The 22,392-nt window shown below is 38.7% G+C and overlaps 1 protein-coding gene across 2 annotated transcripts in view; it reads left to right on the top strand.

Moving 5' to 3' along the window:
• Positions 1 to 19,626, top strand: part of ATP11A (ATPase phospholipid transporting 11A) — a 224,736-nt gene extending 205,110 nt beyond the window's left edge. Inside the window, exon 29 of one of the 2 annotated variants that reach the window (XM_089693567.1) lies at positions 13,372 to 19,626. In XM_089693567.1, the coding sequence (XP_089549693.1) occupies positions 13,372 to 13,629 (258 nt within the window). In that variant the 3' untranslated portion in view covers positions 13,630 to 19,626. The remainder of the gene's footprint in view (positions 1 to 13,371) is intronic. The other variant, XM_089693568.1, reaches the window with a different exon arrangement.
• Positions 19,627 to 22,392: the final 2,766 nt, after the last annotated feature.

The following is a 22,392-nucleotide window of genomic DNA, read 5'->3' as shown; positions in this document are numbered from 1 at the left end:
CTGGCTAGGCCACTCCAGGACCTTGAAATGCTTCTTACGAAGCCACTCCTTCGTTGCCCGGGTGGTATGTTTGGGATCATTGTCGTGTTGGAAGACCCAGCCATGTTTCATCTTCAATGCCCTTGCTGATGGAAGGTGGTTTGCACTCAAAATCTCACGATACATGGCCCCATTCATTCTGTCCTGTACATGGATCAGTCGTCCTGGTCCCTTTGCGGAGAAACAGCCCCAAAGCATGATGTTGCCACCCCCATGCTTCACAGTAGGTATCGTGTTCTTTGGATGCAATTCAGCATTCTCTCTCCTCCAAACATGACGAATTGTGTTTCTACCAAACAGTTCTATTTTGGTTTCATCTGACCATATGACATTCTCCCAATCCTCTTCTGGATCATCCAAATGCTCTCTAGCAAACTTCAGATGGGCCCGGACATGTACTGGCTTAAGCAGGGGGACACGTCTGGCACTGCAGGATCTGAGTCCCTGGCAGCGTAGTGTGTTACTGACGGTAGCCTTTGTTACGTTGGTCCCAGCTCCCTGCAGGTCATTCAATATGTCCCCCCGTGTGGTCCTGGGATTTTTGCTCACCGTTCTTGTGATCATTTTGACCCCACGGGGTGAGATATTGCGTGGAGCCCCAAGATCGAGGGAGATTATCAGTGGTCTTGTATGTCTTCCATTTTCTAGTTATTGCTCCCACAGTTGATTTGTTCACACCAAGCTGCTTGCCTATTGCAGATTCAGTCTTCCCAGCCTGGTGCAGGTCTACAATTTTGTTTCTGGTGTCCTTCGACAGCTCTTTAGTCTTCACCGTAGTGGAGTTTGGAGTGTGAATGTTTGAGGTTGTGGACAGGTGTCTTTTATACTGATAACAAGTTCAAACAGGTGCCATTGATACAGGTAATGAGTGCAGGACAGAGAAGCCTCTTAAAGAAGAAGGTACAGGTCTGTGAGAGCCAGAAATCTTGCTTCTTTGTAGGTGACCAAATACTTATTTTCCACCATAATTTGCAAATAAATTCTTTCCAAATCAGCCAATGTGATTGTCTGGATTTGTTTTCTCATTTTGTCCCTCATAGTTGAGGTCTACCTATGATGTTAATTACAGGCCTCTCTCATCTTTTTAAGTGGGAGAACTTGCACAATTGGTGGCTGACTAAATACTTTTTTGCCCCACTGTATATGGCTGCTGGTAGTGGTCTCTACCATGCATGGCATGAGACTTTGTGACATAGCAGTAGAAGCCTTTCTGTAGCAACAGGTTTGAGGTGATTGTAGCTATATTAGTGCGCTTAGTTACATAGTTAGTATGGCTGAATTTAAAACAAGTCCATCTAGTTCAACCATAAAAGGGGAAAAACATTATATCCTATACTCAGTTGATCCAGAGGAAAGCAAAAAATCCCACCAAAGCAAGATTCAGTTTGCTCCTACAAGGGAAAAAATTCCTTCCTGATCCTCGGAGAGGCAATCGGATATTCCCTGGATCAGCTATAGCTATAAATGTTAGTATCCAGTTATATTATGTGTACTGTATCTAGAAAAGCATCCAGGCCTTTTTTAAAGCAATCTACTGAGCTGGCCAGAACCAACTCTTGAGGGAGTCTATTCTACATTTTCACCGCTCTTACTTGGAAGAAACCTTTCCATATTTGGAGATTAAATGTCTTTTCCTCCAGAAGTAAAGAGTGCCCCCTTGTCCTCCGGGAAGACCTCAAGGTGAATAACTCTACACTGAGTTCACTATATGAACCTCTTATGTTTTTATACATGTTGATCATATCCCTCCTTAATCTCCTCTTCTCAGAAGAGAATAAATTGAGTACTGTCCATGATACTTTTTTGATGAAGAGGACATACCCCAAATGTTCGTCCTGAAAAATTGTCTATTAGTGCAAGTAAAAAAAGAATCACAGACAGTACTCAATTGTAGCAACTTATTTTGATTATTAGTATATAGACTTCTTTGCTAGCTTTGAAAACCTTCACAGCAGTTCTAGGTTCAAATTGATCTCTGTTATCAGTTTTTATTTTCTAGTAACTACAACAGTTACATTTGTAACCATGTTTATTATTCAGTGCACACACCCATTGTGCTCACTTGCTGTGACTCTCCAATACTACTGTGGGTGTATCACTTTTAAATGGCTAACAGCCAGAGCAGTACATCAGCGTTTCATCACTGCCAGTGGGACTAATAGACTTGGCTGCAAAGTACAGCAAAATCTTTGGAGGATTTATATGGCCTAAGAGCAGCACTTTTATTTTTGCTTGCTTCTTTTATTTTAAGACTTTGCCTCTGTCTTGCACACGATTTTTCCTGAAGCAATCATTTTTCAAAATCATTCCTCATGCTTGCTTTATTTATGATAAACTAACCTTATCATTCAAAGATACTGAACTGTCATCTCAATCACAATGCAACGCTTGCCATTTAGTTACACAGCTCATAGCTGATTTGACGAGGAGTAGGTGGTTGTCAAAAGAAAGATGGAACTCCGCAAGACTGAATTAATGTGATTCAACAGTCATATTATTTAATTGGTTGTGCAAAATATATACACTGTCCTAAAGGAGCAGATGGCGCTTGGGCAACACTTGTCGTGTCATCAATATTGGCTGTCTAGGGGGCACATAGAGTACTACAGATATTTCTAAATGATCTCTACTGGTGAAAAAGAAACCAGATAGGTTGGACATTTTCAAACCACAAGATTAAAGCTGCAACCCTGCAGGTGTCTGAGAAGATAAGAGACCTTTCAGTTGTCACAGAGCTTCTGAAAGTCCAAATGCTGTAATGTGTCTGTGACCAGCTTTATGATTGCAACAATAAAAAAACACTTTGTTCATTTCAAAAATAAAGTAGAATTCCATGTAAAACCTAATCACTCTTAAAAATGCTCCCACCCCACTCCTAACACCTATTTTGATTATCCTTGGTAATTAAGATGCTTATAATTACCTGTTTTAGGTCACTTTAGTCCAGTCACATGTTCTGGCTCCCCTGCAGCAGCCAGTGAAGGGAGTGCCAATAACAATGAGTCATGGTAGCCTATGGGTGACATCATTGCCCCAAAGCACTGTTAGCCATTGTCAAGCACTCTCTCCTCTCCCCTGTAGCCAGTACTGGCTGACACAGTCGGTTACGTGACTGAAAATGGGTAAGAATACAGATCTTTCTTACACAGGTTAGTCAGGTTAGTCCCTGTAAGGAGGGTGAGGGAGCATTTTTAAGAGTAGGTAGGTTTTCAGTGGATTTCCACTTTAAGGTTTAATTGCCAAGTAAATGCCATCAGAATAAAACGAGAGAGACTAATGGAAAATTGAAAGACAAAATAAAATCAACATAATATGAACTACATATTTTTAAAGTAAACTTGTCACAGGTCTGGGCAATCAAAACACAGAATATGATGACAAAATGCATAAGCAGGGCTTACCTTCAGTGAAAACTGCATCTCAAAATGATTAAGAAATCCAGTGATAAAGGCAGTAAAGTTTTTAAGGAAATCTTGAATTCTCCTGTAAATTCTGACAATCTCCAGGACCTTCCTCCCACCACATTAAATGATACCTCGGGAGGCTTCAGAGGCAATAGGGGAAGGACCAAGCTTGACATTTACATTCAACAGAACCTACCCTATGCAACCATTAGCTCTAGGAGGCAGTTGATCTGACCTCTGGTAAGCAGGTTTCAGTCACAGCCATGCAGGAACTACAGTGAACTATCAGCGGGTAGATGGCTGTGCAAAACACAGGCCCTGTATTAACAAAAAGAACAAAGAAAAACAGGGAAGTTGAAGTAAAAAGAGAAGAGGGAAAGAGAAGGGAAAGGCGAGAGGGGATAAAATGCCCAACTGCCAAAGCCCCTAGTGTACCTCCAGGCCCGATCTCATGGCATGCCCCGCTGCAGGTTCTGCACCATAACAAGGAAGGGGGAGATCAGGTGAGTGGAGTCTCCAATAGGTTCCACAGTTGCCAGACTCGATTGTGTTGGCATTCGTATGTTTTATATACTACTTCAATTGCCCAGACTTGACAAATTTACTTTAAAGTAACACTATTTGTATCTTGATTTAGTACGCATACCATGTTCCAAAAAGAGTAAATATACACTGTGTGTGTATATATGTATATATATATATATATATATATATATATATATATATATATTCGAAAAAGAAGCCAATGTGAAACTTTTTTTTTTTTTAATAGATCTCCATTAGAAAAGATCTGTCTAAGAACACAAAGCCACCTGCTATTTTAAAGGCTATAACAACACGATTTTCAGCTTGTGTTGTTATAAGGAACTTTTTTTGCTGTAATAAAGTTTATGTACAACCACTTTATTGGGTGGATGGTGTAGAAAAGGGTAAAACCCCTGTCAGACAGGTTTTTGCCACCTGCATTCCTGGTGAAGAAATAGGAAATCTCTCTGAAGTGAGTGGAATTCCCATCTTAGTTGTCATTGTAACACATGAAAATTTCCCTTACCACTTGTTCTGGTGACAACTGCAAAGTTTTGGAATTCCATCACTTTCTGTCTCGGGAAAGTGATAACATCACAGGGGTTTTATGCCTTCCCTGTTCTATCCAAAATGGAAAAAATTACCTTAACATACTTTAATTTATTCATTTTACTTAATTCTGAAGCTACATCAGTTAAACTCAGTTAATCTCTTACCAATAATATAACTATGTAACACACTTTTAACATTAAAGGGTCAGTACACCCACAACTGATGCTGGAGATATAAACCACATGACCGTTTTTGTATATCCCTTGGGGACTCTACTGACAAGATCTTCACTTGAGTTCCTGGGCTATTATGGGGGTTCCTGGTCTGCTGTTGAATTTTTTTTTTTAATATACATTACAGAGAATGTGACATGAGATTCTGTAATGTAAAGTTGGGCAGGAACATCCATAGAGATGAACAGAAACAAAAGTTGAGAATCATAACAGGGAGACCTGGCTATTTAAGTATACAAGACACATAAAAAGCCAGGGACTGACTGCCCACTGGGCTCCACCTACACCTAAATTGTCACTTTTGGGTGGACAAACCTTTTAATTGCATATGTAGCCCTTTCCATGTGTGTAAATTCACAAGTGACGCCCAGAGCATATCTTGGTGTTCTTCCTCATCCCTACAGCAGACATTGAAAGTAAACTCGGGCATTGAGGGGCCACTTCTGGAAGAATCCAGTGCTGTAAACAGATAAGTGCAGCAAGCTCACTGGATAGGTACCGTATGATATATGTGTGACCATTATGTTTTTCTCTTGGTGTGCTGACTCTCAGTATTTTCCTCCAAACCTTTTTTGCTGTGAGTGATTTTATTTTTGTTGTATTTTTTTAAATATCACAAGTATTTTACTATGGGAAATTTGTAAGTATGTTGGAAGATGTAAGTATAAAATTATCTGTTTTGAAATTATATGGTCTTCGCCTGAGTATTTCTACTCTCTAATTGACTATTTGTGGATTATGCTTGCAACCTAGTCAGAAAACAATGCCGGGCCTCATTTATGGAATTGTCTTAGGAGAGAATCATCTTGGACAGTGTATGTTGCTTAACAGCAACCAAGAAAGGCATCTATTAACTTCTTTGCTTTGAAGAGAGAATCTTATTGGTTGCTGTTGGGCAATGAACTGGCTGAGATGAAGCTGTGGAATTGCTTCAAGGTAGTTGTCCACATCACCGATAGCTACAGAGATTGCAGCTGTGAGTTGTGTTGGATGCACAATACTATAAAATATCTGATTTTGGATCAATTTAATTTCAGTATTTGGATTGTAGCTGCTTTTATAGTTATGCTTATGGATTTAAAGCGGAGTTCCAGTCAGACTGTAAAACAATAAAAGTTAGCAGCTACAAAAACTGTAGCTGCTGACTTTTAAAAAACAGTCACTCACCTGTCCCTCGATCCCGTGGTGTCCTCCCCGCAGCCTGTTTCACCGGCCATTCAGTGTTCCCGGTGCCGGCATCTTCAGTGTGGGCACCCGGCTGTAACTGCTAGTAGCGTTGCCCTTTCTGAATGGCCCCGTAGTCGTCTGGAATCTGTCATGTCCTAGAAGACTATGGGGGGGACAATTTTCGCTTCCAATCGCCTAGACAATTGCAGCGGAATTGGGAATAGATACCTATCAATTTCTGGTACCTACCCCCCCCTTTCCCCAAAGGTGCCAATCCTTAATGGGGAGTGGGGGACCTGTCTTTAAAGCAGAACTTCCCCTTTTGGCTGGAACTCCACTTCAAGGTTTGGTTTGGAGTCTAGGTGGGTGCCTACAGTTTGGCTAAGACTGATAGTGGGGGGTTGCTATGGTTTTGGGTGGCTAGTAATTTAGAAACCTGGCACAGTACAGTTGAGAAACAGATAGGAGGAGGTGGGGAAGGTGGGGGGAGGTCTAGTCTTCCCCAACTCTATTCAGAACTGCAATTGTGTGGAAAAGTAAGTTCTCCAAGCAGTTTTTGCTTTTTCACCATAATGGAACAGGCAAACATAACTTCTTTTAAACAGTTCCTACACTTTAAAGGCAATGTACTTGAATAAAAACAAAAGGAAAACGTTGCCTTCCCAATTATCCCTTCATAAAAAAAAATAGATGTAATTGTGTACAGTAGGAAGTACACCCTTGACCTTAAAAACCTTCTTACCTCCTTTTGCATAACTGCCCACCAGTTCCTGATATGGACTTCTATCTAAGGGCTTTAGAGAGCTCTTGGCATGTTGATACCATCAGTTGCAAAGAGAACCACCAGACCCTGAATATCTGAGGTGGAGCTCTTTTTTTCTGCTGATAACTACTATATTGGCAGCAGTGCCAGCATGTAAATAAACTGATTTAATTTTTACTTCTGGCTGCCTTCATTCTAGTAGAATGAATTGGGTGGCTGTAAATCTGCTCTATAATTTCTACATGCTCAAAAACATGGTGCCCTAGCCCCCCACCTGCACCCCCTATGACCACCACCATGAGTCCCGGGCTTACATATCCCACCTGGGTGTCTGGCACCATCATGGCAGTTGTTAGAATGGAGAGCAGTGGAAGATCAGCAATCATTCATTTGCTGATCTCCCCTGTGATGAATGACCCTGATTGAGCTCAGCTGTGTGCACTTCTGAGTTTAGAGCTGTCACTCTCTAGTCACTCTGACCAGAGAAGAAGCTAATTGAGTACTGTCTGTCTTCAACTGTATAGATTTTCTGGATAGTGGCAAACTGTCTTGTGACACAAAAAAATGAAACTGTCATTATACTCCACAGAGTCTCTGCTTTCAGAAAATACAGAATGTGCTGCGGAGGTTTAAGTATTCTTGAGACTAACCCCCCCGGTCACATCAAGCCCGACTTTGAAATCGTGCGACTAACAGTGACGTCACACGATTTCAAAGTCAGGTGAGATGCCGATTTCAGGTATGATTTGCAAGACTTCTGACACAGATGTCTATGCAAATTGCACCACAAGCAGTACATGTACTACTTTAGAAATCAGAGTGGCTCCGACCAAGTCGGAACCACACTGATTTGACCATTCTAATTGCATACAATAGGTAGTGTTTTTGAAGCTTCAGCAATTAGGAACAGAAAAAAAATAGTGTTTGTATATTTTGTTGGAGTGTTTTTCCAGCAGAAAAAAATGTTAAATATTCCTAAAATGCTCCTAACAGCTTTTTTTGGCCAGCATAAAAAAGCTATAATCAGCATTTTTCATCCAGCTTTGTTTTCTAGCGTTTTTGAGCTTATAATAAAACGCTAGTGTGCATGAAGCCTGTATGTGCAAAAAAATTACTTCAGCTGTGAAAGGGTCAAATAAGACCAGATCCACCAGAGTATTCCCTAAGGAGGGCTGGCACCTAATCTGGAACACCTGATCCTAATTTTATGAATCTGAATTGGTGGTACTTACATTTTCACATGACAAATCTGAATTTAATTTAAAATGATGCACAATAATAGACCATGAAACATTTTATGTGTCATTTGTTCAAATATATCAAGTTCACAGTTTGAATGTTTGCCCATTCAAATATGTTAGAAAAGAAAAAAGTTAACAACTTTGATGGGGTGCATGTAATTTTTCATATGACTGTACTTGGGTTCATTAGAATCACATACAGTTTGCTTTATAGTAGAATACACAGTCCCTATGAAAAAATGTTTAGCACATTCATAACGTCTTGATTATTAAATGTACTTCATAATTGATAATCAACATTCCGTCATTTAGGACATTGTGTTGCAGACTAAAATAAATGACTAAAATGTCATTATGACTGCTGCTGATATATGGGTCCATCTATGGGAGACATAATTCCTAATTTACAATAAGGCTCAGTTACACTGTGTTCTGCCAGTAATGTATAAACATCTCATGGTTCTCCATTTCTAAACAAGAGGTGGTTTTAACACTTTATTTTAATGTATTCAAGTGATTTAACCTGTATATGCTATTTTTATTTTTTATAGCGGCAGTTATTTCAGAAATGCTTTTCTACAGAAAGGTGTTTTTTTTAATTTAATTCAAGATTAAAAATGCCATTGTCATGTGCACAAGGACAAGAACAAAGCACAATGAATTGCCTGCTTGTGTGCATTCTTACAGTCTAATATAGACAACACATAACAAAACTGACTTTATCATAAATAACAGCAGCATACTAACAATTCTAAATGTAATTAGAGGATAAATAGTGACAAAATAAAGTGGTTGCGGGCAGAATATGAATTTAAATAGCTTTTATTTCTATAGTATGCTTGTATATTTCGTTGTTCATTATGACTAGAGCTAAAAACATAAAAATGTTATTTATATTTTTTGTTAATCAGCTAAGTCTTTAAATGTGGCATATGAATATTTCATATTTACCACTTGCAGCCATCAGGTAGGGAGCTCTAAACCATGTTTTTGGAGGCACAGATAACAGTTGATGCTGTGAAATAGATATTTTAGCAGGGAGAACCGATTACATCAATTGCAAAATGGTGCACAGAGAAGGAAGAAGAAGCACATAACCCTCCTCTTTCCTAGCAGAATTGAGTCACACCACACCACCTGACCGACTCAGCTATAGGGAGCTTTGCAAGCTCCGTTTCATGGATGGCTTTGGCACTCTGTAATAGCTAGTTACTTGGCTGTCATTCGGACCCTCTTGCTTCAATATTTTTGAGTGACTAACCATGAACAAATCTATAGATATAGGTTTCTAACTTTGCTCTGACCTTAACACAAAACTAACCAAAAGGGACGTTTAAATTACTTCTAAAAAATTATATTTTATTCAATACAAAAACAGATGAAAAAGCACATAAAATTACATTAAATTACGCTATACATATAGAACAGATGAGATAAGCTAGAAACCTCCATGTAGGACCCATTGAGCAACGTCTTATAATATCCTATAAGGGGTTGTAACTTTGCATATTAGGGATGTGGTACACCTCAAAAGGGATAGTTAATTGGAACCCATAAAAATTCCCTTCTAAACTAATTATGCTAATTATTCCTGACCTGCATACTTCTTCCAGGCCATCAATTCAGAAAATATTGGGCAGTGAGTCAGCAAAACAGCCATGTGAATTGCACTTTTTAGGAGTAGGTGAGGAATGGAAACCCTCATATATTTCTTATGTATGATTAAAAAAAACAATAGACTGCGATCTCTTAAGATGTGAAATGCCCACAATGTTCATGGTGATCCAGGTCACTAAGTTTTAAAGCCTGATACCAGGTTTCTTGTGACTTTTAAATTGTTTTGTTCTTTGATTGGCTGAAATGGAGAGGCGGGCAGATGACATCATGATCTACACTTTAGCAAATCAGAGGGAGGCTTGCATTTATTCATAAAAATACAAGGTTTTACACATAATACCCTAATTTATTTGGAGGAAACTAATCTCTCCCTTTCCCATTTTTAACTCTACTGGAGAACTTCGGGAGGTTTTCGAGCTTCTGGGTCAGTTGGGAGAAGTCCCTGATGTTTCCCTTAGATCCGGAGACTGTTACTAACATACACCCTAGTTCACACCTGAAAGTGGTAAACCAATTTACAGTAAATATCTTGGTATTAGTGTTCAACCCCCCCTTTCTAGATATGTAGAAAACAATCTCCTGCCACTTATTGAACTTTTTAGAGACAAAATTTAACTCTGGATGTCTCTGCCCCTGAATCTCATGAGTAGAATTAATTTAAAAACATATTTATTTTTTACCTAAATGTCTTTATATATTTGTAAATTCTCTGTGTACTATTGTTCGTAAATGCCTAAAACAAATTGATATAATCTGTTACTTGTTCATATGGAACAATAAACCTCCTAGAATCTCCCTCAAAACACTTTACTTACTGGTGGAAAAGGCGGGAGAGACGTTTCCCAACTTCCATCTATATTTTCTTGCTGCCCAATTAATTCCAATACATGATTGGATCAAGCCCAGCTTGTGTAATGACTGTATGGCAAAGGCCCTTATGTTGTCTTTTGAATCTCAGCATAATTATGCACGTAAGCAAATCACAGATTTCATACTGGGTGCCTCCATCATAAAAATCCTCTCCTAAAACTTTATGATATGTTAACTTATTTGTATGCTCTACTGATTGGGCCGCCTCCATTAACAATCCTACATGAGGTAATTCCCTGCTCCCCGGGTCTCTTGAGGTGCCTAGTGCTGGATTTTGGGCCTCCAGGACTCTAAAATTTCTGCACCAGTTTTTCCATGAGGGCAAGATTTTGTTACAATACAGGAGGAGTTTGGGGCTCCTCTGAAATACTTTCTTTTTTACTTTCAGCTAGGCCACGTGGTTAATGCTCAATTTCATTCCACTGTGGTCATGCTCCACCAAACAACTGGAAAAACTCCTGTTATCCTCTGATGAGACCAAAATGTTCTCCCATTACTATACTACTATAGATATTATTATCTGGAACTTCTTAGAACTAAAGTAACTTCCCCCTCTCCAGTTAGGTCTAAATGGCAAGAGATTATACCTGTTATCAGAGGAAGGTTGGGAAAATGTGAAGGGAACCTATATGACCTCAGTAATATGGTCCAAAGATAGGCTTATACAGCTTAAGTTGTATCATCAAAGCTGCTATACACCCCATCACTTATATAAACATAATCTTAGACTCCACTCTGTTTTCAACTTTGTGGCCAAGAGGCAGACTTCTACCATGCCCTGTGACTGCGTCCTCAGATACAATCGTTTTGGTCACAAGTATGTGGATTTCTTGAAATGGCCTTAACTCTCATAAATGTTCAATGTCCTAAGATTTGCTTGTTAGGGTTGGTGGAGGATCTACTGGTGAGTTCTCATACCAAAAAACGTCTATACATAATATATTTCTTTGCGATGAAGATTATTCTGGTCACCTTGAAGAGATCCCTCCCACCGACCTTCTCAGAATGAGAGCATCTAATAACTGCGGCCCTCCCACTATACCAACCAACTTATACTATTAGTGGCTCTCCTAAATGTTTTCATTAAATACGGGGTCCCCGGACTAATTCACTTCTCACTGTTTGTTTCACCAGGGTTCCTTGTGGATCACAGTTACAGTATATGCTGTAAATTTTATTTGGATATTTTCTGACTACACACTCTGTAAGATGGCTTCAGTGTGTAATAACTATGCAGTATATATTACACAGAGCACAGTTTCTGTTGATGGTTAATAAGGTTTTATTGTAGTTGTAATGGTGTATTTTCTTACTTGTTACAATGAAAATAATAAAAAGCATCTTAACACAAGGCTTCCTGTGAATGACTGAGCAGTGCTCATCCCAACTTGATTTTGTTCCAGGAGCAGCATGGGAAGTCTCCATCCTGCTGACGAAACGTGCTGTGTATACTGTATAAAGCTGATGCTATATACAGCTTATACAGTGCTTCAGGTGCATCTGTTAGTTGAGCAAATACTTTGTTTGGACCAGCTTATTGCAAACAAACCAATTAAAGTTACAAGAAACTTAAGGTTAGGCTCTTCACCCTCTGAATAAATGCCCCTCCTCTCCACCCTTCCTTCCCTCCCCTCCCATACATGATTAGTGTAGTGTTTACCTTTTTTTTTTTTTTTTTTTTTTTAATGAAAAGTGTCCAGCTCCGCCTCTCCATGCACATCACTCACCTACGTGAGTGATGTGCACAGTTCTTGCTGTGGCATTTGGGATATGCACATTACATATCCCAGGAGGCATAGCCCTTCATTCACATAGGAAGAGGGGCAAGTGAGAGTTTTTGTTTTTTTTTTCAAAATAATAAAGTGATATGATGACATGGGCCCTATAATTTCCTCCTGAGGTATGAAATTTAACCCTCCACTGTTGAAGCCTTTTTTTTCACATACAAGAAAAAAAATGCAAATTTTTACATAAAAATGCGAAGAGCTTTAAAAAAATTTTTGTTGTTTTAATTGTTTTGATTTTTTTTACATTTAACGCTTTATTTTTTTTAACGTAATTCTATTGCTAAGTGATAGCACTTTGTGCTACCCCCAATGCCTCCCCTGCATTCAGGCAACTCTGATCAAGGACACATTGTCCTCAATCACTGCTTTCATCTGGCTCTCCTAGCAGAGAACTAATGGCTTTAAATGCATAAGATCTGAGCCTTTCAGGGTTTAGACCACAAAGAAGAGATGGGCAAAAAGGCATTCCTTCCCCTCTCCCCACTTGGCATCCTGAAGTGTGCTTTTTTGATTCCAGGCCCATAAGAGAAGGAGGTGAGCCCATGGACCAAGGAAGGAGGAGGTTGACCATATGGGAGGGAGGGCCACATTCAAAAGCACCATAGAAGTGATTGGGCAGACAAAGAGTTCGGTGCATCTGCACTCTTCCTGCTTGCACACACCAACAGCTGTGTGATCAGTGAGGCTCTGTAATGTGAAAAAAGGAAGCTTTAGAAGTGAGTGAGGACTTGTTTTGAAGCTGTTTCTGCTTGTTAAGGCTATGCAAATAGTTTGAAGTCCATAGTCTGGGCATAGATGCACGTTAGCGGTTTGTCCATGTTATGGAAACTGTAATCTGGTATGTACTGAGTCTTACATTTACATTTTGTGATCTTGGTAAGCATCACACACTGTTTGCAGTAGTCGTCCAGCCATGTAAAATCAGTCCTAAAAGCCAAATGTATTCCTTGTTATGAGATCCTGTTCTTGTTACTGGCCTGGCACCTTTGAAAGTTGATATACAACAAACAGTATTGGTCCTTGATTATGTCATTTATATTTTATGAAAGTAGGGGTCAGAGTTTTCCATCTTCTCTGGGTGGGTAAATATACCAATATTCTTGTTTTATGTCATACAATGAAAGCTAGTTTACCAAACTTTTCTGCCTCCTAACGTGTGTTCTCTCTCCACAGAATGCTTCCAGCCTCTCTCAGGACCATGTTTCTGAGTTCACGCCTCTAGCCTCCATGCAGAGCCCAAACTACCAAAGCAACGAATTCAACAGTGCTACAGCCAGCAGGTCTAATTATTTTTCTAAAAAAGTGATGCTTACTCACTGGCGAGGCAATGATTATTTCCACCTTCCATCCCTCTTTGGCTATTCCAATACCCGCTATAGCTCCAGTACGGGCTCATACCTCAGCCGGTCAGGGTTGGAAACATCTGTGTAACAGATCACCACTGCAGGCCTTTATGAACTCTCTTATTTTACTTTATAAGTTGGGAAATGCAGCAAAATGATTGTTGTAAAAACAATAGCCTCTTGGATGCCGACCACCACTGTTTAACATTAGAAGAGATTGCTTCTTTCTGGGCCTGGGAGGCTTTTGGTTTATTTTTTTAAGCACTGCAGCAAAGAACAATCTTCACAGTCTGGTACTGTGTGACTGAGAGCACTATACATTTTCCTTGTTACCTGTTCAGAGATTTATGTGGTTTATTAGTCATGTCAGCTTTAGTTGTTTTTATACTACTGAACTGTGTGTGAATGATTTCTATTATATGTTAATGTCAAAAGGTAGCTGGTGGGTACAGCATAATATGCTATCTAACTGTACATCTTGTCCTTTTTTCCTCTGCTGCTGGTACCAAAAGAACAAGCTGGTGTTTTCCCTGTGTTCACTGCTTTTAAAGAAACATTATCTATCAGTCATGTCATTGTAAGTTGCCAAATATGTTCATGTGTTAGTCGTGTTCCTCCTCCCATTAGTTCCTCTTCGGATTCCTATATGTGCTCATGTGTCGTGTGGTTCACATTGAAGTTGATTTAGTAAAACTGGAGTATAGAAGAAAAAAAGGCTAATGCTTGGGGTGCAAAAGTTTCCATTGCAATAAAATTGCAAGGAATGAAAGTCAGTAAATTTTTTAACCGAAAAATGTATCTTATCTGATGAAGTAGTACTAAGTTAGTATGAAGTTACCATTATCCTTTTGGTTTTGCTCCTCAAAATAACCACAAAATGTAAGCCTAATTACAACTCTAAACCTGAACTTACACCTAAAACTCTTAGTAGAACTGTTAGTTTAAATCCGCTAAATACATTCTAGTTGTATCAAAACAAAAAAGGTATTCAATAAGAGTTTTACTTCTTTCTAAAGCAGCCACAGTCAGAGTAGAAAAGCCTGTGCCTTGCCAGCAGCTACAGAACCTTCCTCTCTGTGTGTAAGCAGTTTTTTTCCTTTGCAGATTTTCAACACCTATAGATCTGCTCAATGATCAGCAGGGACCATGAGCTTTGCTGACCTCAGAGGTATATTTCTTACTCTTTAGGGGACATGTTCTGCAAAGAGGTCACTGCTAAACCAGAAAGAGCAAGGATACTTCACTGCAGTATGCTAGCAGGGGACAGGCTTTTCTACCCATGTTGTAGCTACTTTCAAAAGGAAAAAAAAAATATTTTTAATTTTGGAAACCAAGGGCAATAAAAATCTGATATGGTTTCTAACTTCCCCCACTCTACTAAAAAAAAAAAAAAAAGGTCTGAACTGAGTTGATCAGCTAGATATATGGCGACTCAACAAAAAGCCACATTGAAAACAATTATTTTCTATGTACCTTGCTCACACCATACAGGTTGGTGTGTGTTTACTGTCTGCATTTTTATGCAATGCAACGTACATTAGCACATTTCAACATGCATAGAGTTTAAATGTTTTGTTTTATTTATTTCAGGAACTTATATAGCACCATCACACACACACACACACACACACACACACACACACACACACACACACATATATATATTGTACATTCACATCAGTCCCTAACCCTCAAGGGGCATATAATCTAAGGTCCCTAACTCACATTCATACATATGCATACTAGGGACAATTTAGACAGGATCTAATTAACCTTCCAGCATGTCTTTGGAGTGTGGGAGGAAACGGGAGTACCAGCAGGAAACCCGCACACGGAGAACATGCAAACTCCAGGTAGGTGGTGTCGTGGCTGGGATTCGAACCAACGACCCTAGTGCTGCCAGGCGGAAGTGCTAACCATTTACCTTTTTTTTTGTGTTCAGGGTAAACAAAGCTGCAGGGCACTCCAGCATATGCATTATACGCCCCATAATGCGCTGCTGCTTGTGTAAATGGGCTCTTATGTGAAAGTTGTATAAGGCCAGGGTCGAACAGTTGCATTGTGGCAATGTGTGGAAATGCACATTGTGTACACTAGTGTTCTGGGGTGCCATTCATTCCGAATGATACCCCATTATGCTATTTACAAAGCACCTGCATTGCGGTGCACCACAATGCATGGTGATATGCAATGTGGTTCGCCGTGTAGCTAAAAATAGTGCATGCGCCTTTCCTAGTGCATTAGGAAGCCCTTTCCAATGAATAGGGTACATTAACATCTTTAGTATGGGCCCCCTCACAATAACCCCCTAACCATGCAGTGCTGGGTCTGCCTTCTGGGCTCTATCATAAATAACAAATCACCAACACAGTACAAACTAAGCACATCTCTACTTTTCTTTGCTCCAGTTTTTATAAATCAACCCCAATGCTTCTTACTGACTATGCTTTTCTATAAGTGCCGTTACCACCACAGGAACAAAACTCGTGGGACAAGACTGCTTTTTAAAACTCCAGTTAAAGTACATTTTAAATGTATAAACATTTTAATATAGTATTCCTAGCATTATGCTTCATGGTTTGGCTCACAGGTTTCTCTTCTAGGTTATTGGTTCCGCCGAACATGCTTAGCCTTAGTCACAGTTGTACATTACAGTTAAAATGCAAACTAGCCAAAATTAAAAAAAAATTAGTCTCATCATAAAAAAAAAAAAAAAATGACAAAAGCTTTAACATTTCTTGAAGCATTCACTGACATTACAATTCTCAGTGGTCTAATATAAAATCAAAGTAGCTGTATCTCTATATACTTTTGTTGAGTTTTATGTAATCCTGGTATACCAAAAATACATATTAATTATTCCATGGAATGTATGTTAACTTAATTGCAGAATTTAAAGTCCAACTGCACTTTAACAATTTTAGGCCGTCAACTGCTTGCCAATGACTAGTATCATTTTAGGATGATGGAAAAAAACATTTGGGGACCACATGCAAACATCAAAGCACCCATACAAAAAAGGCATCATCTATTCCAGCTGTTCAGTGCCCAAACACATATCTTGGCCCTGTCAGTAGTTACCAATACATAAGCTGATTATTAGCAGATAAGGTATAAAACATATTTTCTCAGTAGATGGTCTACACAATTACAGGTACCTTTAAGGTCACCATAGACATCTAGGTGTTCAGATGTGCAGGCATGGCCTGATCACTTTTATCTATGATAATTTCTGGGTCCCTAAAAACAAATGTTTGAGCTATAGAGAGAGGTAGGGGAGGCGTGCTGCATACTTTGAAGACACTGACTAAGGCCTGTAACATACGGGCTTCAAGTGTTACTAAACCCAGAACCCTGCATTCACTATATCTGGTCCCCCACAGTATACAGAACATGGAAATGCAATTATTTTAGTAAATATAAACTGCTAAATACCTTTTCTCATCAGCAGTTAGAGCAGTCTTGTGACTTTGATCAGTGTTCAGCAGACCATTGGTTAAAGCTTGTAGGAGGAGTTTTCTTTCTCCTGTAGGAGGATTCAGGACCCCTGACTTCTGTCTGGACAGTGCTGATTGGCCCTGTGCTGATCACATGCACTCTCCAAGAAAAAAAGAAAACTCTCTAGCAATACACACCAAACTGAGCATGTGCAGCTTGCCCCCGAGCCTCTGTTCTATCTGGAGATATTTAGGAGGCACTGAAAGAAGGGGAGGATCAGAGAAGATGGGATAAAACATCCTTTTTACACAATTCAGAGGATTAACCCCTTAGGTTCCACAGTGAGTATAACAAGCATGCCTTACTGCATATACAGACAGATTTTACTGTTGTGGGTTTAGTAACACTTTCAGTTTGTATAAGTGCAATGTGAGCAGCAGGCTTTGAAAAAGCATTTTCAGAGCTTTCCGTAAGCGTTGTTGATGCTTTTAAAGTATCCAGGTTACAGAACTTACAGGTTTCAGAACTTCTTGAAGCTTGTTGAAAGCCTGGTGAAGCTGCTAGAAGCTTGCTTAAAGTGGCAATCAACAGTCCCTTTAGGATCTGTGTTCAACATTTACAAACTGGAGTTTAATGCTACTTTAAAAGCTTCAACAAAGCTTGCTGAAAGCTCTGTTAATGCTTTGTCAAAGCTTGCTGATCACACTGCTCTTATACAAACTGAAACCCCTGTGAAACAGGCCTTATTGGGCTAAAACGATACCAATCGTTGTTTTCCAACCAGTCTGATTGCTTATGAGCCTCGAACAGAAGTGTCTTCTGGTGCTCCATCATCTAATGTCTATGGGGACCGTTCTATCATGCCAATGAAAGTTATGCTGGCTATGCATGGCCAGGCATTTTGGCAGTACAATAAAAGGTTGGGCCAAGAATTTTACTTTACTGAATCCCATTCAATAAAAATCTTTAGTGAACAATATTAGTGGGATAAACTCTTTTCCAGTATGCAGAGTTTCTTAATGACATGTGATGGAGATTATTATTGCTTCTGCTTCAGGGTATGTTTAAATGCAGTATTTGGTAATTAAAACACAAAAAAAGTAGAAATATCAGTCGTGTGGCCAGAAAATTAGAGCACATAACTGCAATTAGTTACGGCACAATTCTTCTGCTCTAATGAAAAGTCTCTATTGCCTTCTCCAGTAGTAGACAGAACCAGCTTCAAGTAGTTTCCAAAATCCTGATCTGTAGTAACAGGACTCTAGACTTTATTGCTGTTATCTCCTTTGCAAATAGATGCTCTTTATGTACCTACCTACAACAAATATAGACTTCCTATATGTTTAAGGTGATTTCTGCCTCTGCATTTTCATGCGATATTTATTCACTACCTACACTTTACTTTAAGGAATTGGATGATTTCCCCTTATTTAAGGAATATGAAACGCCTACTAAAGTGCTGTCAGGCTTCTTCAATTCCCAGCAGAGGGAACAAAGTGCAGTGTCTCATGACAGCCAGTCATAATTTGCTTTACTAAAGCTAGTGCACTACAAGATGGATTCTGATTGGTTACTATAAATACTGGAATTTGCACTTTTTCATCATGCACTGTTCTGTTGATTATTTTTTTATATATAGAATTCTCACTTTGCATAACTGATAAGTTTAGAAAAAAATGTACAGCCTTTACTGTAAAATAAATGTACTTGATGTCTCATACATTTAATTGCCCTCACCCCAATGTTTGGCCACTACCTTCAGCATTTCACAGCTGAATTTGTCTCAAGCAGGAACAGAAGTCAAGTTCCCATGATACAAAGGAACTTTTTAAAGCTTTTATTGCCCAAGTAACATTGTTATTCTGCATCAGCTGTTGGGCAGAACATCAATGTAGAAGAGGGTATTCCAGACATTGGACTGCTGCTCTCCTTATCCAAAGAAAGTAGGAAAGTGTTCATTTGATTGTATTTAGCAATCCTCAAAACTCCTTTCTAGTAAAACAATATCTTGGATTTCCATTAAACTGTTTTAATTATTTTTTTTTGTTTACTGCACATATGTGTATATCATTTTAGTTTTATACAGATATTCATTTGTGCCTAGACATATCCCAGTTGTACCCTTAAGTCCTGTGGTTCTGCTGTTTTATTTAATAGAAGGCATTATATCTGTAAGTGAAGATGGGCACATGATGCCCTATGATAAGAACACAAATTGTTTTCTTGTGCCTGCACAATGTACAACATCCTCTGCTGTGTCACTGTTTTTTTTTCTGTTTTTTTTTCTTTTTTTTTCTTTTTGTAAAAATGTACAGTGTTTTTGAAATCATTTCAAAATCTATTTTTCAAATGGCAGCAAATTATGTTTGTTACTAAAACCTCTTTTTTTGACCAAAAGAAAATATTACCTACAATGGAAATGCTGACTTTCATCAGTTATTTTGTATGTTAAAACATGTCTTTTTTTTTTTTTTCTGTGACTAAGTAAACTGCATACATTCATGTCCTTTGGTGGATAAATGTGATGAAAGATATGTTGGCACTATATGAAAATAACCTCAAAAGTACTGTCCCTTAAAATATTTGGTATTGACTTGTTTTGTTGACATGCTTGAAATTAAAGTGAGAGGTTTATTATTTTTAAAAATGCTGATGATTTGTGTGGTTTTTTTCTTTGTTTGTTTTTTTGTCTTTAGGCTACATTCACATGCCAGTAAAAAAAAAAAAGAAAGAAAATAAGAAAAAACACATTTGAAAATGTTTTATTTACTGATCTGAACGGAGCTGCCTAAACATGCACTGCATTCAGATTTAAAAAGGAAAAAAAAAATCTATGTCTGAGGACATACTGTACAGATGTACACCATGCATTCTGGTATACAAGCAAAAAGGAAAAGGTTATGCATTTAAAATGGACTTATAAGAAAGTATTTACACAGGAACTTTTGTTACAGAAAAACATCAGTAAAATGTTTACAGCCATATGAATGTAGTCTGTTAAACTCCAAGAGGAGCAAATATTGTTTAAATACAAGAGGTGTGTATATTCTTACTTGAATCTTGGTGTTCTTTGTGAATTTTTCCACATCCATGCAGTAAACTTTGCTTCCATATAGGAGCTTCTATAATGAGAACTGGTTACTGTTGCTGCTCTACTTTTACAGGGTGACTGGTCATATCTCTGCATTAGATATACAAAGAGTGGGAGATGGAGACAAAATTACTCTCCATGTCCTTGTGAACAGGGTTTTACTGGTACCACACCCCGAATTGGAATAAATGAGACCCTAACCAAGAACAACTAATGAGTCAACATTGGTTATACAAAATAATACAAAGACAATTTGTAAACATTGAACACCTTTTATTAGATTAAAAAACCACCAACAGGTGGAACATGACTGTCAAACACATACATAGAAGATCATAAAATTCAATTGATGAAAAGGATAGAACTACAAACAGTAACCCAGCCACAGCATTTCCTGCTGATCTCCAAGACGCAGAGAGGGCGTCATGGGCATCAGCTACAAATCACCGGTAGCTATAACCTCAAAACATGAAGGCTTAATTGGGAGTAGTTGCTGACACCTAAACCAATGGTGCTGCGTCATAGGTAGCAATAGAAAAAATGATACATAACTTCAGCCTAGAATCATGAGTTGGTACTCAGTTGATATTGCAACAACTAGAAGGATGGTGTCACATCGTAGGTATCAATAAACATATTGGTACATAGCTTCAGCCTAGAACCATGAATAAGTACTTTGTTGATATTTCCAACATGTTTCACAGGACAATGCCTGCTTCTTCAGGTAAAACAAAACACAAATTCCTACAAGAAAGCAAAACTAGAACAAAAAGCATACAATCAATATATAACCATACAAAGAATTAAACAAAACAACAAAAATAAAAGGCTTAACAGCAATTACCAGTTAAAAACACTGACACCCTCCCAGATGTCCCATACAGGATATATAGGACATGTGAATCGTATCTGGATGGAAAGAGGGCCTCCAACAACTAATGAGGAGTAATCATCGGTCAAGAGGAGATATAAATCCACTTGTAAAGAGCAGAAATGTCATTCTAGGAAATGACAAAGTACATTAGTCAAAAAAGAAAATGAACCCCCAAGACTCCCAACTGCACCCCTACTCCCCATATTGGTTATAGATCCAAGCCCTTCAAAGAAGGGGGGAGATTTGATACAAGCAATGAATATTAACTAAATCCCCATATCAAAATCAGCTTAAGTAGACAAACAACATGGTACAAAGATATCTATAAGTATACATGCCCATGATCCATCCAAATACATACCACAATATTAGTGGCTGACCAATAGGTGCTCCATGATCGGGGTACCACAAGACGCTAGAATTGTTTCCCATCAATAGGGAAGGGGAGAGATATACCTCACCCCTATTCCCCCTGTGTAGTCCGAAAATTAATTAAACCTACTGGGTTTAAATAGCTGTCAATTGGTGCCAAAATGGCAGTGTTGGGGCTGTACTGCCCATGTGTGGGGATGTTACTGATGCATAGTGATGATGTCATGACATCCCGCGTAATCGCGTCACATGACGTAAAATGTGAGAGAAGTCACAGCCATTTTAAGAAAGCCCATAATACAGGACAAATAACAAACTATCAACAAGGAATCAACAGGGAGGAACAGTGATTATAGAATATGGCCAAAAAGAACCCCATTAGAAGACAACAACTTATTCAAATACAAAAAGACCACCAATGGGGTAATGGCAACAATAGAAGTATATACTATTAAGTCTATAATGCATCAGGGGGGGTTAGTATTGTCAACTGGTATTACACAATGCTGTTGCAATATAATAACTACAAAAAGAGAACAAAAAACTCAGCAAATCCAAATAATACCAAATCAAAAAGTTTATGGATATAACTATGTATATACGGAATTGTTCATATTATCCAAAAGTATAATTAAAAAAAAAAAGGAAAAAATACATAAATAAACAGGGGGCTGTATGATGGCAAAACAAGATAATGTCAAGAAAGGGTTTGAAGCTTAAAGAATCATTTAAACCTGGAGGCTGTGTAGCCACCAAGTTGTGTATCCATCGTGCTTCTTTTTGAAGAATACGGCGGTCCCAGTCACCACCTCTAGGGTCCAAGTGGACTCTTTCCAGAGCAAAACACTTGACACATTGTGCATTTTTAGCATGGTACCAAGTACAATGCCTCCCTATAGGGGATGAAATATCTCCCGACTGGATAGCGGAGACATGGTCATAGATCCTTTTCCAAAATCGAAGTTTGGTTTTGTCTATGTAGAAGCTTCCACATTCACACAGCATCATATATACCACCCCTGCCGTTTGGCAATTGGTATATTGTCGTGTCCTGTGGATATTCCCATTCGGCAGAC

This window comes from Staurois parvus, unplaced genomic scaffold (genome assembly GCF_062004578.1).
Source record: "Staurois parvus isolate SC_StPar_1 unplaced genomic scaffold, SC_StPar_1.0 ptg000634l, whole genome shotgun sequence".
In the NCBI taxonomy this organism is placed as follows: domain Eukaryota; kingdom Metazoa; phylum Chordata; class Amphibia; order Anura; family Ranidae; genus Staurois; species Staurois parvus.
This window is presented reverse-complemented; position numbering and strand designations above follow the sequence as displayed.